This window comes from Panthera tigris, chromosome C2 (assembly GCF_018350195.1).
Source record: "Panthera tigris isolate Pti1 chromosome C2, P.tigris_Pti1_mat1.1, whole genome shotgun sequence".
In the NCBI taxonomy this organism is placed as follows: Eukaryota; Metazoa; Chordata; class Mammalia; order Carnivora; family Felidae; genus Panthera; species Panthera tigris.
Window position 1 is genome coordinate 2,873,921 of NC_056668.1, and position 12,220 is coordinate 2,886,140.

General features: G+C 63.0%; 1 protein-coding gene across 1 annotated transcript; it reads left to right on the forward strand.

Moving 5' to 3' along the window:
* The first annotated feature begins 416 nt into the window (after positions 1-416).
* Positions 417-12,019, forward strand: SIK1 (salt inducible kinase 1). Its single transcript, XM_042956648.1, has 14 exons — positions 417-544; positions 1,550-1,720; positions 2,148-2,264; positions 4,673-4,736; positions 4,914-5,075; positions 5,246-5,370; positions 5,461-5,584; positions 6,089-6,312; positions 6,606-6,755; positions 7,231-7,353; positions 7,452-7,668; positions 8,267-8,545; positions 9,129-9,363; positions 9,773-12,019. The coding sequence occupies exons 2-14, from the start codon at positions 1,565-1,567 to the stop codon at positions 10,131-10,133; spliced, it is 2,337 nt and encodes a 778-aa protein (XP_042812582.1). The 5' UTR covers positions 417-544; positions 1,550-1,564; the 3' UTR covers positions 10,134-12,019.
* Positions 12,020-12,220: the final 201 nt, after the last annotated feature.

Below are 12,220 nucleotides of genomic sequence, written 5' to 3' on the forward strand. Positions count from 1 at the left end.
GGGGGCGCGCGCCGGCGGGAACGCGAGCGCGGGCGGGACGGCGGGCCTCGGCGGGCCTCGGGCGGCCGGCGCCCCTGACGTCACCGCCCCGCGGTCGCCAGGGCGACGGCCCCATCAGCGCGCGCGTCAGAGCCGCCAGTCTCTTGGCAACCGCCCGATCTCCCGCTCTCCCTTCGCCTGGCGCTCGGCCGCGCGTCGCTCTGGCGTCAAAGCGACGTCAATGGGGATGTATCAATCCGGCGGCGGCGGCGGCGGGGGCGGGGCCGGCGGGGCGGGGCGGGGCCGGCGCGGCAGGGCCGGGGGCGGGCCGGAGGCGGGGCCGGGGCGGGGCCGGGGCGGAGCCCGCGGCGGGCGGCGCGTGCGGCCCGAGCGCGCCGCGCGGCCTCAGAGCTGACATGCGGCGCGGCCCGGGCGGCGGCGGCGGCGGCGGCCCGAGAAGCAGGCGCTCGAGAAGCAGGCGCCCGAGCAGCGCGAGCGACCGAGCGGGCGGCGGGGGCCGCGGGGAGAGCGGCGGCCCGGCCTCGGCACTCGGAGGGCGGCGGAGGTGAGGCGGCGGCGAGGCCGGGGTGGCCGCCGCCGGGCTCGCGGCGGCCGGGCCGGGGCTCCGGAGCTCCGGAGCTCCCGGGCTCTGGTTTCCGACCGCCGCTCCGGGCTCCGGGGCCCGAAGGCGCGCGCGTGGGGGTCTCGGAGCGGGACGCCGCTCGCCCCGCCGCCGCCGGGCTCCCCTTTGTTGTGGGGCGGGCGGCGTGGGAGCGGGTCCACCGGCCCCACGGAACTGGGGCTCCGGGGGTTGGGATGGAGCGGACCGCGGGCGGCGGGGTGGGAGCGCGTCCCGGCGCCCTGCGGGGCTGGGGGTCCGGGGATCGGCATGCAGCCGGCCGCAGGCGGCGTGGGAGCGGGTTACACACCCTGCCGGACTGGGGGCCCGGGGTCGGTGTAGAGCGGATCCCGGGCGGCGGGGTGGGAGCCGGGCCCCGCGCCCCGCTGGGCTGCAGGTCGGGGGTCGGGATGGAGCGGGCGGCGGGGCGGGGGGCGGCGGGGGAACGGGTTATACACCCCGCGGGGCTGAAGGGATCTGGGGGTCGGGATGGAGTGTCCCCAGGGCGGCGGGTGGGAGCGGGTCCAGGCGCCCTGCGGGGCTGGGGGGTCGGGGGTCGGGATGGAGAAAGACCGCGGGCGGCGGGTGGGAGCGGGTCCAGGCGCCCTACGGGGCTGGGGGGTCGGGGGTCGGGATGGAGCAGAGGACCGGCAGGGGGCGGTGAGGGTGGGAGCGGACCCACGCGCCCCGGGGGGCTGGGGGGTCGGGATGGAGTCGACCGCGGATCGCAGGGTGAAGGGGGTCCACACGCCCGAAGGGCTGGGGGTCTTGGGAGCCGGAGTGTCGGGAGCGGGCGTGGGAGCGGGCGTGGGAGCGGGCAAGCGCCCGGCGAGGTGAGGTGTTTAGAAAGGAGCAGAGTGAGGGGGCGGCGGGGAGCGGGAGACGCCCCCCCCCCCCCACCCGTCGGGTCAGGCAGGTCCGGTGTTGAGTGCGCTCCCGGGTGGCCCGCAGGTGCGCCCCGGAGCCATGGTGATCATGTCGGAGTTGAGTGCGGCCCCCGCGGGCTCCGGCCAGAGCCAGCAGAAGCCCCTCCGGGTGGGCTTCTACGACGTCGAGAGGACCCTGGGCAAGGGCAATTTCGCCGTCGTGAAGCTGGCCCGGCATCGAGTCACCAAAACCCAGGTGTGTGCCAGACCTGGCCTGTGAGGACCCTCCCTGGGGGCGGCTGGGTGGTTTCCCTGTCCTCAGGGTTCATCGTGCAATGTCTCAGTGCTGACAGTTCTCAGTTCCACGAGGAGAAAATGCTTTATGTTATGATTCTGAATAATTTCGACAAATCTTAGGGGACAGCAGAGAGAGTAATGACCGGATGACCCAGGAGTGTGGGGCTCTGGGATCCAGGCCGAGGCCCTGTAAAGGGAGCTAGAAGACATTTAAGATACTTCCTTAACTTTAAGTACCATTAATGGTGACTTGTTTTTTTTTTTCCCCCAACTTTTTGTGACCTTTGGGGACATAAAGTGTTACAGAAATTAAGCTGCAAAAAACCAAATGTGTCAATGAAAGGCGTTTGTTTGGGGACAAAAATATCCTTTCTTTTAAACTGTAGGTTGCAATAAAAATAATCGATAAAACTCGATTAGACTCCAGTAATTTGGAGAAAATATATCGTGAGGTTCAGATCATGAAGCTTCTGAATCATCCTCACATCATAAAGCTTTATCAGGTAAGGACTCAAGTTTGCCTTTTGCTGTGACTTCTGGCAAGTGTGTTACCTTTTATTTTCAACAATAAGCCTGCGATTCTGAATTTTGCCCCTCTCTTTGGGTGTGTGTGGGAGGCAGGGGGTTGGCTGTGTAAGGTAAATAGATTGATTTTTGTAAGCTCTTCAGATGCGTTTTCAACTATTTTCTTGCTTTTAGATCATAACTGAGATTTGCCTCATTAAAATTTTATTTCGTATTGTCATTCGCTCCAGTTTTAAATGCGTAGAGGTCGGTTGTTAGATTCGCTTTCCTAAGAAAACAAACAACCAGACGTAGGTATTGTCTCATGTCAAGCATTTAGCATAGGACAGATTTTAGTGGAAGGAGACGCTTCCCCCTTTGCAGATGATTATTCAACTTTAAAACCGGCTGCGTTTACCAGTTTCCGTGAACTCTTTGCAAAGGCAGCAGTAAAAGCATTTGTCTTCCCGTTTCAACTCTTCCGTCAAAAACGGAGAGATGAAAATACTTTTGCCATGGTGAGAACAGAGAACTTGTCATTGAATCCGCGTTAAGAACATGCCTCGCCCTATCCGTCTGTCGGTTTGTTTGGTGACTTTATTGTCGTTACCGTGTTTTAACTAATAAATCATATCTCTGGAATATTACAAGCGCTGATTTAATGAGCGCAGTAAAGCAACTCTTAGCCGACCACTTCTGCAGATGAGATGCCGGCTGCTACGTTTTTTGCAAATGCTCGGTATTTCATCCAGCTGTGCCGGGTGTTAAGTTCCTTCTGGGGATTCTCGTGAAGCCTCCTGAATCTGAGAGGAACACGGGACGGCGCGGGTGCGTGTGTGCCCACGGCGAGGCTCGGCGGGCAGTGTGGCAGGAGAGGGCGTTAGAAGAGAAGACTGTCCCACGGAAGTAGTGTCACCGGGCTTGTGTTCCCCTGAATGACAGTTCACTTAGAGTCACTGAGTGCGGTCATCAGCCCTCCACCATACGCTCGGGTTTGTGTTTTGTTTCTGTGTCATTTTGAGTTGTGCTGCTTTGATAAGAAGTTTCCTCCGTGGCCGCTGATGTCAGTGCCTGAGAAATGTGCCTGGCCTGTTTCCGCAGGAGTGGCCCGAGCCCTGTTTTTGACTTTGCTGGAGGGATGAGCCAGAGCGTACCTTCCTGGTCTTCCTGTCCCTCTCCTGGCCCATTGTGTGGAGCAGCCCAGTTAGACAGCACATCGCCCCCAGCATCAGAGTGAGAGGTCCTTTCGCGGAGTGAAACCTCTCGGTGCTGTCTGGGTCGCTTTAACTGTTCGGACGGGATAGGGACAGCAATGCGTATCATTCCTCGGGGTTTTACACTGGTGTCTAACTCTCATCCAGCTGGCCCAGGCCCCAGAACCTTGCCGAGACACTACACTCTTGCCTGGAGGTTTCCCAACACCCCAAACACGTTTACTCTTAATTCTTTCTCCGGCTCTCTTTTGAACTGAGGAGAGGGACGAACCTCGGCCTTCCTGCTCAGGCCTCTACCGCACACGTGGAGGGCCAGGACACTTCAGGACACTGGAGATTCTTGGTCAAACACACTGTGTTTGCTGTCTTGTTAGATTTACGGCCTAAACCAGTTGCCTTTGAAGTGTCTTTTTTACGGAAAACCTGTATTTCGAACCCTAAAGAAATCTGTTCCTGTGAGCACGTATTGTCTCTGTGTCTCCCTTTGAAATCTTGTAAAACACCTGGGAAGGAGTTGGATTTCCTTCTTTTAGGACCAGAGATGTGAAATGCACCTTGTTTCTTAGCTAGCTGTATTTTCAACTCTTTTTTAAAATTGTTTGCACAGTGAAGTAAAATTCTCGACCCGTAAGTGAGCCTGCAGGGTGTGTTTGACCTCGGCTGTTGCTGCGGACACATGCTGAGGGGTTTGCCGTATAAAGAGCAGTCTGTCGTAGCTTAGCCTGGCAGAACCCGCTTCTCAGCGCCCAATTTATCACGTCAATAGCGCAAGGGGGAAGGGGTGTTCGTTATCTATTATTCAGCTTGCGCTGGCCTGAATCATCTGTTGCCTGCTAGGCTTCTAGAAGAAAGCCCTAGCGGTGCATGCTGCGGGTGTCAGACCTCTGAGGCCTCACAGAGCCGGCGGGTGGGTGAGGCAGTTGCGTTGACACGGTGATACGGGAAGGTTCTAGTGCATTCGGATAGACAGGTTAGTGAGGAATTCACCTCTGATGTTTTAAATTCTTTTCCTGAAGAGGAACCCCCGTATCTGTTTCTTTAACACAGAAGTGTTTATTTTCTTTCCTTTTGAAAGATAACGGATACACTCATCCTTGGGGAAGTTAAAAATTTACTGGGGTTCGAGTAGATTATTTATACCGTTGGCATGTTCTGTTCCCGTGTGGTTAAACGTTAGGTCTTTGTGTTTTTAGGTTATGGAGACAAAGGATATGCTTTACATTGTCACCGAATTCGCGAAAAATGGAGAAATGTTTGGTGAGTCACGCCTGTCTGTAACATCTGTTGAAAGCAGAGGGTAGAACTGGTCAGGAATCCGCCCCCCAGCATTTGGGTCTGCCCGTCTTTAAGTCGTACGGCTTTCCTCACTCGCGCTCCAGACGACGGCCAGGCCTCTGGACGTTAGGGCTGGAGCTTCGGCTTGTCACTCCTCAGATTATCTGACCTCCAACGGGCACCTCAGCGAGAACGAAGCACGGAAGAAATTCTGGCAGATTCTGTCCGCCGTGGAGTACTGCCACAGCCACCACATCGTCCACCGGGACCTGAAGACCGAGAACCTGCTGCTGGACGGCAGCATGGACATCAAGCTGGCAGGCAAGGGCCCCCCCGGGGCTGGGGGGCGGGGGGCGGGGGGCGGTCCCCGAGCCCGGGAAGCCCCGTCTCCTAAGGGCCCACGAGGCCCCCCGCTGTGGGCGTGCGCACCTTTCTGTCCGTGGCCCTGCCGTTGCCGCCGTGACCTCACCGTCCGTTTTCCTGTCCCTCAGATTTTGGATTTGGGAATTTCTACAAGTCAGGAGAGCCCCTGTCCACGTGGTGTGGGAGCCCCCCGTACGCGGCCCCAGAAGTCTTTGAGGGGAAGGAGTACGAAGGCCCCCAGCTGGACATCTGGGTAGGAGCCCGCGTGGGCGGCGCGCGTCAGACGCCAGGGCCCCGGCCGCGGGCGTGCGGGCGCTGACCCCAGGCCGTGTGGTCTTTGCAGAGCCTCGGCGTCGTGCTGTACGTGCTGGTGTGCGGGTCGCTCCCCTTCGACGGACCCAACCTGCCGGCGCTGCGGCAGCGGGTGCTGGAGGGCCGCTTCCGTATCCCGTTCTTTATGTCTCAAGGTGGGCGACCTGGGACGAGGGGCTTGCAGAGGGGGCGGGGGGTTAGTTCCCGAAACGCCTGCCCGACGGTGTCTGGGTGTGCCGTCAGGTCCGTGAGTCAGCGCCGCGTTACCGCGGGCTGTTTCCCTGCCGCCTGCGACACAAGCCCCGCCCACTGGGTGTTTCCTCAGTGCCCTACTTGTGGGGCGGGGCCTCGGCTCTGCGGTCCCCCCCCCCCGCCCCCCCCCAGAGGGCCTAGTCTCTGGGATGCCGGCCGGCCTCGTCCTCGGTCGGGGGCAGGTTGGCAGGAACCCGTCCCCTCGATTGCTGGCTCTCCTGGCGGCGGGTCCTGAGTGGCAGCCCGGGGCCACTGCCCCCGGACTCAGCGTCCTTTAAGACGGTCACTCGTGTGTCGCGCGCAGGAGGGGAGCCTGGTCCCCAGCGGGGCCGCTGCGGGAGCCAGCTGGGCGGTGGTGGGCGCACGCAGGGGGGCCGCCGGGCTCAGCGGGCCTCCCTCACCCCCAGACTGTGAGACGCTGATCCGCCGCATGCTGGTGGTGGACCCCAGCAAGCGCATCACCATCGCCCAGATCCGGCAGCACAGGTGGATGCAGGCCGAGCCCCCGGTGCCGCGGCAGGCCTGCACGGCCTTCTCTGCGCTCAGCTACAACGCCAGCCTGGGCCGCTACGACGAGCAGGTGTTGGGGATCATGCACACCCTGGGCATCGACCGGCAGAGGACCGTGGAGGTGAGGGCCACCGCCTGGCCTCGCGCGGGCTTGGACGGGAGAGGCGCTCACTCCGAGGAAAAGCAGGCACTCGCCAGTCGAGTTGAAACGGGAACGTGGGCTAATTTAAGGGCCAGCTGTCCACTCCTCTAAAGGATATTCTCGGCCACCCAGGAATAACCCTGGGAACAGGCCTGTCAGGGAGCCTCAGCCGCTCGGGAAGCGTCGGAGGCACCGCCCGCCGCGGAGCCCTGTCGCCCCGCTCTTCCCCGTGCCGGCCCCGCTCTGACCCCGCTTCCCTCTGCCTCCTGCAGTCACTGCAGAACAGCAGCTACAACCACTTTGCCGCCATTTATTACCTCCTCCTCGAGCGGCTGAAGGAGCATCGGCACACGCAGCCGTCGGCGCGGCCCGGCCCGGCCCGGCAGCAGAGGCCGCGCAGCTCGGATCTCGGCGGCTTTGAGGTGGGGGGGAGCCTCCTTCCCGAGCTCTGCCCAGACTGTGCACCCCCACGCCCGCCAGTTACGGTCCCTCACCCAGACGGGCCCGGGACTGAGATGCCCGCTGAGCCCGCCGGCCCCCGGGTCCCGTCTCCTGCCCGTGCGGCATGGGGGTTGGGGGGGGGGGGGGGTTCCTGTGGGAGCCACGAACCAGAGGCTACACGGAGGAGAGGGGGTGCCGGCCGCTCCGCTGCGGGTCAGGCACTACCCTGCAGCCACTTGTTCCTTAACTGTCCCCGGTCTGGCCTCCTGACACCTTCCCCTGGTCACCCTGGGCGGCATGGCCTTGGAGAGGAAGGTGCATGTGTCCTGAGCCCAGGCAGCCGGTGACTGACCTGTCAGCCCCGTGGCAAAGCCAGTGGGGCCTTCCTAGTGACGCTGTCTGCGGTTGTCCCCAAAGCTACCTCCCTGCTGACGTCTGTCCTCTGCCTGCCCGCAGGTGCCTCAGGAAGGCCTGTCTGGTGACTCTTTCCAGCCCTCCCTGCTGTGCCCACAGCCCCAGGCCTTCGGGCAGTCTGTCTTGCAGGTGGACGCGGACTGTGACCCCCTCAGCTCACTCCAGGTGTGTGATCTACACTGGGCAGCCGTCGCGTGGGAGGGGCTCTCCCGGCCGCGTCCCGTGGAGCCCCGGGAGTTACGGGTCTGCGTCTGTCCCCCCAGCCCTTGCTCTTCCCCCTGGACGCCAACTGCAACGGAGTGTTCCGGAATCGCCCCATCTCCCCGAGCGGCCTGCTAGACGCGAGCATCAGTGAGGAGGTCAGGCAGGGCCAGGGCCTGGAGGAGGAGCGGGAGCCGCAGGAGCCCCCGTCCGGCGGCACAGGCCGGAGGCACACGCTGGCCGAGGTCTCCACCTGCTTCTCCCCGGGTGCCCCTCCGTGTAAGTGCCCGGTGGGGCGGGAACGCGGCCCGGGGCACCGGCCAGGGGGCGGGCGTGCGGTGGAGACTCTGACGGGCCGATGGAGAGTGCACCTCATTGGCTGGTGGGCGTCTGATTGCCCTTGTCCGGATTTGCCTTTTGCTCTAACCCCGAGGCCACGCAGATCCTACTTCGGGACTGCACGTGGTCCTTCGGTGGCAGGACAGCTTGGGGTTTAGCTGCCCCCGGGGGCCGGAAGGGCCGGTCCGCAGCCCAGGCCCCCGTGTGTCCTTGCCTGAGCCCCGCCGGTCAGCTGCGGCGGCAGCCGCACCCTCAAGGTGGCCGGCCACCATCACGGCTCCCAGACGCCTCTGACGGCCTCCGGCCGTCATAGACTCCTGCCCCATGTTGAGGGCAGGCACAGGGAGGCCAGTACCGCCGTCTGCCCCTGTCAGCTGGCCCCACGGGCTGTCCCAAGACCCAGGGGCCGTGCACCAGGCACGGAGAAAGTGTCCGTGCCCGTTCTTTCCTCTGACTTCCGGTGAAAACTTGGGTGCTGTGGGTTGCTTCTGGCCTTGGGGAGCGTCAGGCCCCTCAAGAGCGCGTGCTGCTTCTGCAGGTATCGTCGTCTCCTCCTCCGCCGCGAGCCCTTCGGAGGGCACCAGTTCCGACAGCTGCTTGACCTTCTCGGCCGGCGGCGGCCCAGCGGGGCTCAGTGGACGCCTGGCCGCCCAGGGGCTGGTGGGCACCTGTTCCCCTCTCAGACTGGCCTCACCGCTCCTGGGGGCCCAGTCTGCCACCCCAGTGCTGCAGGCTCAGGGGGCCCCGGGAGGGGTCACCCTGCTCCCCATCAGCTTCCAGGAAGGCCGGAGGGCATCGGACACCTCGCTCACTCAAGGTGACCAACCTTCCCTGCTCCCCTTCCACCTGTCCCAGAAGGTGCTGCGTGCGCCCCTGGGAGGGTGTCACCCCGTCCCGGTGCAGATGGCGTGCGCCGAGTCTCTGGCCGGGCCTGGACGGAGCAGCGGAGCTCCCAGGCTCTAGGTGTCCCTGTCTTCTGGGACGAACTCACAGGGTCTCCCAGTGGCCGGTCCTAAAAGCCCGGGAGACACTTGGATGCCAGGCCGCAGCGCCTCGCCTGGAGGAGGGGACAGGTCAGGGAGGGACCCTCCGCAGAGGCAGCCCCCCCCTGCCTGCCTGGGCTCCCTCCCTCAGCCCACCGCCCCGCTCGTGCCTCCGTCCCCAGAGGACCCCCTGCCCAGACTCGTTCGGGGTTGGAGCTGCTGCCCCAAACCAAACTCTGAAGAAAAGAGGACTTAGCCCCGGGAGGGGTCATCCGATCGGATGACCAGAGAGTGCCCCCAACCCCCACGGGAAAGCAATCCGTTCATGCCTTCACGTTTGCATGGGGTCCCTCCCTGCTCACGCCGGCCCGGGGTCTGCGGGCCGCCCACGGACCGGCTTGACTTTGCACCCCCCAGGGCTGAAAGCCTTCCGGCAGCAGCTGAGGAAGAGCACGAGGGCCAAAGGGCTCCTGGGCCTGAACAAGATCAAGGGGCTGGCTCGCCAGGTGTGCCCGCCCTCCTCCTCCAGCCGGGCCACGAGGGGCGGCCTGAGCGCCTTCCAGCTGCCCGCGCCGAGCCCGGGCCCGCACGGCGGCGGGGCCGGCAGCCGGGAGGGCCGGAGCCTGCTGGAAGAGGTCCTACACCAGCAGAGGTACGCCCCCCGCCTCGCTCCCGTGACCGCCCCCCGGGGAGGGCTCGAGGACGTCTGGGTTTCTGGAGTAACCTTATCTCGGGAGCTCCTCGCCCTCTCCGTGGAATCAGACGCGTGCACCTGCCGGCCCCTAGTGTGGGGGGATCCGCCGGTGGGGCCTCGTTCCGGCGGACGGGGGCGGAGGGGGGGGAGCAGTCGGCCTTCCTCACTTTGAAGCCCGCCCGTGAGTGGGGGGTGGGGGGGGGGGGCAGCGAATAAGAACGTCGCGTCTGGTTGGCATCTCTGAGCTGCCGCAGAAGCAAGACGGAGAATGGAAATGTCAGGAATTGCTCAGGGATTAGTCACGCACAGCCTCGCGTGTGGGGAGCAGCCCCAGCCGGCGGCTGACCCGCCCCCTCCCTCCCTCCAGGTTGCTCCAGCTCCAGCACCACCCGGCGGGCCCGCCCGGCTGCCAGCAGGGCCCCCAGCCGCCCCCGGCCCCGCTGGTCCTCGCCCCGTGCGACGGCACGCTCCTTGTGTCGGGACTCCAGAAGGGGCTGGGGCTGGCGCCCGGCCCGCTGCTGCCGCCCCACTTCCTGCAGGCGGGGGGCTCCCCGGTGGCGGCGGCGGCCCAGCTGCTGGACACCCACCTGCACATCGGCAGCGCCACAGCCCCGCTGCCCGCCGCCACGCTGCCCCCGAGCTTTGTGGCCGCGGGGCTGCCGCAGGCGGACTGTGAGATAGAGGACCTGACCTCGGGCCGGCTGGGCACCTTCGTGCTGGTGCAGTGAGGACCCCGCCCGCGGCTCGGGCCGGCCGGCCCTTCGAAGCAATAATTTCAGAGTATGTGAAGACGTTTCCGGACTCGAAGCCAATAAGTTTCTAGAAGCGAAACAAGCAATACGTCTGGTGTTCTGGCTTTTTACTTTCTTCTCGGTTTTACTTTTTCCCTCGCACTGAGCAAATGCAACTCTGAGCAGGGCCTGGAAACTTTCTGAAGAAAAATAATAATTGAGGGGCGTGCCAGGGTGGGTGGACGGGAAGGGGAAGGAGGGCGGCGGGGTGAGAGGCGACAGGGCTTGGCTGGACTGGCCAGCGCCACTGCGGTCGGGGCGGCGGGAGGGGGCCACGGGGGCCACGCGGGGCTTGCCTCGGGAGAGACCGTGGCGTGGGCCGCGTGTCCATCCGCGTGCGTGCGCGTGTGTTTAGTAGCCTTTTTTGTTTGTTTTGGTTAACGATTCTCCGCTCCCCGAAACATTTACGCTTCAAAACGAGGACTGTGAACTTTCTACTTTATGTATCAGCTTTTTTAAAAAGGCTCTGTTGGCCGGCCCGGGAGAAAATAATCTACAAATTCCTGGAATTCTCTACCCTGAAATCAGAACCCCAAAGACGGTGTTTTCTTATTTTAGATGAGAACTTTTGTCAACTGCTCGAGGTCGGTTTCCAGGATCCTTCAGAGGAGCCGTAGGAAGAGACTAGAAGCCGTGGGTGACTGAGGTTGGGGCTCTGGCCCGGATCACGTGGCTTCAGTCCCCCACGTGCCTCGGAGGGCCCCGGAGAGGTTTCTTCCTGCCGCCCATCTTATTTCCGCTGCTAATTTAAGTTTTTATGCATTTCATTATCAGGGTCCAAAATGAACAACTGACCAGGGCGGGGGGTGTGCAATACGGCCAGGTGTGGCCGTCGGGCAGGGGCAGGCGGAAAGCGGGGGCGCGGGTGTCGCGGCCCCGCCCGCCTGCCGCCACCGGGCCGTGGCCCGTGGTAGCCCTGCCTCATCCGGGCCGCACACGTCAGGCTTTCGTTCGAGAATACCGCAATGAGAGGTCAGATCAGTGTTGTTCAAGCTTTGTTCCTTTTTTAAAGCAGATATTGTCCATGTATATAAATAGACAAACAGACACTACTTATTTTTTATATTTTTTACTACACTTCTGTGTTCCTGGTGTCACTTTTGCTCTCTGGTAACGTTAGCAAGCACCGGCACCAGGTCGGCGCGGAGGGGGGAGACGAGGTGCGTCCTCACCTGGCGGGTGAACTCGGGTCGGAAGCCACCCGAGCGGGCGGGCGGCAGGCCTCACCCCCTCTGCACCAGTCAGTACCCGTCCCTTGACCCGACCCAGGTGCCTTCAGCTCACTTTGGCTCTTACAACCTACAGTATTAACAGGGGAGAGGAGGGCGCTGGGAGAAGCCGAGGACACCCCCCCCCCGGGCTCCTAGAGGGCAGGGGGCCGGCCGCGTGCACGGGGGGCCGCCGCCCGCGTGTCCGCATCTGCCAGGCTTCCTGCTACCGGCCACCGGCCCTGCCACGGCCGCTGCTGCTACCTCCCCGTGGCTGTCGCCGGAGAGTCGGGGAAGGCACCGTCCTCGCGCCTGGCCACAGAGAAATCACCAAAGCCTCCTGCTGACTTGTAACGAGGGCCCCGGGGGCGTCCGGGCCTCCGGATCCACAGAGGCGGCGCGGCCGACTCCCCCCGAGACCGGGGTCCCCTCGCTAGACTCCTTGCTGTCGTGACGCCACAGATCAAAGGCCTCAGAGCCGTGACAAGCACTTTACTTTCACGGAGGTTTTCTTTCTGGCTGTGAGTCGTGTCTCTGCGTCGTGTGTTTAGGTGTGTGCGACGTGCGTCCTGTACTTTCTCCGCAGCGCCGGTGCGCAGACTGGCGGCCGTAGCCTGTGCGAAGGCGCCACGGCGCCCGATTAAGGTGTACAAAGTTTGGTTTGTTTGGTTTTTTTTTTTTTTACCGCAACGGAATTAATTATTTTATTTCTTATGTTAACATGAGAAATGTATGCCAAATGATTAGCGGGTGTATGTTTTTTTAATTTAATATTTAAATAAAATATTTGGGGGAAGAACCTTGCCTTTTCCCCGT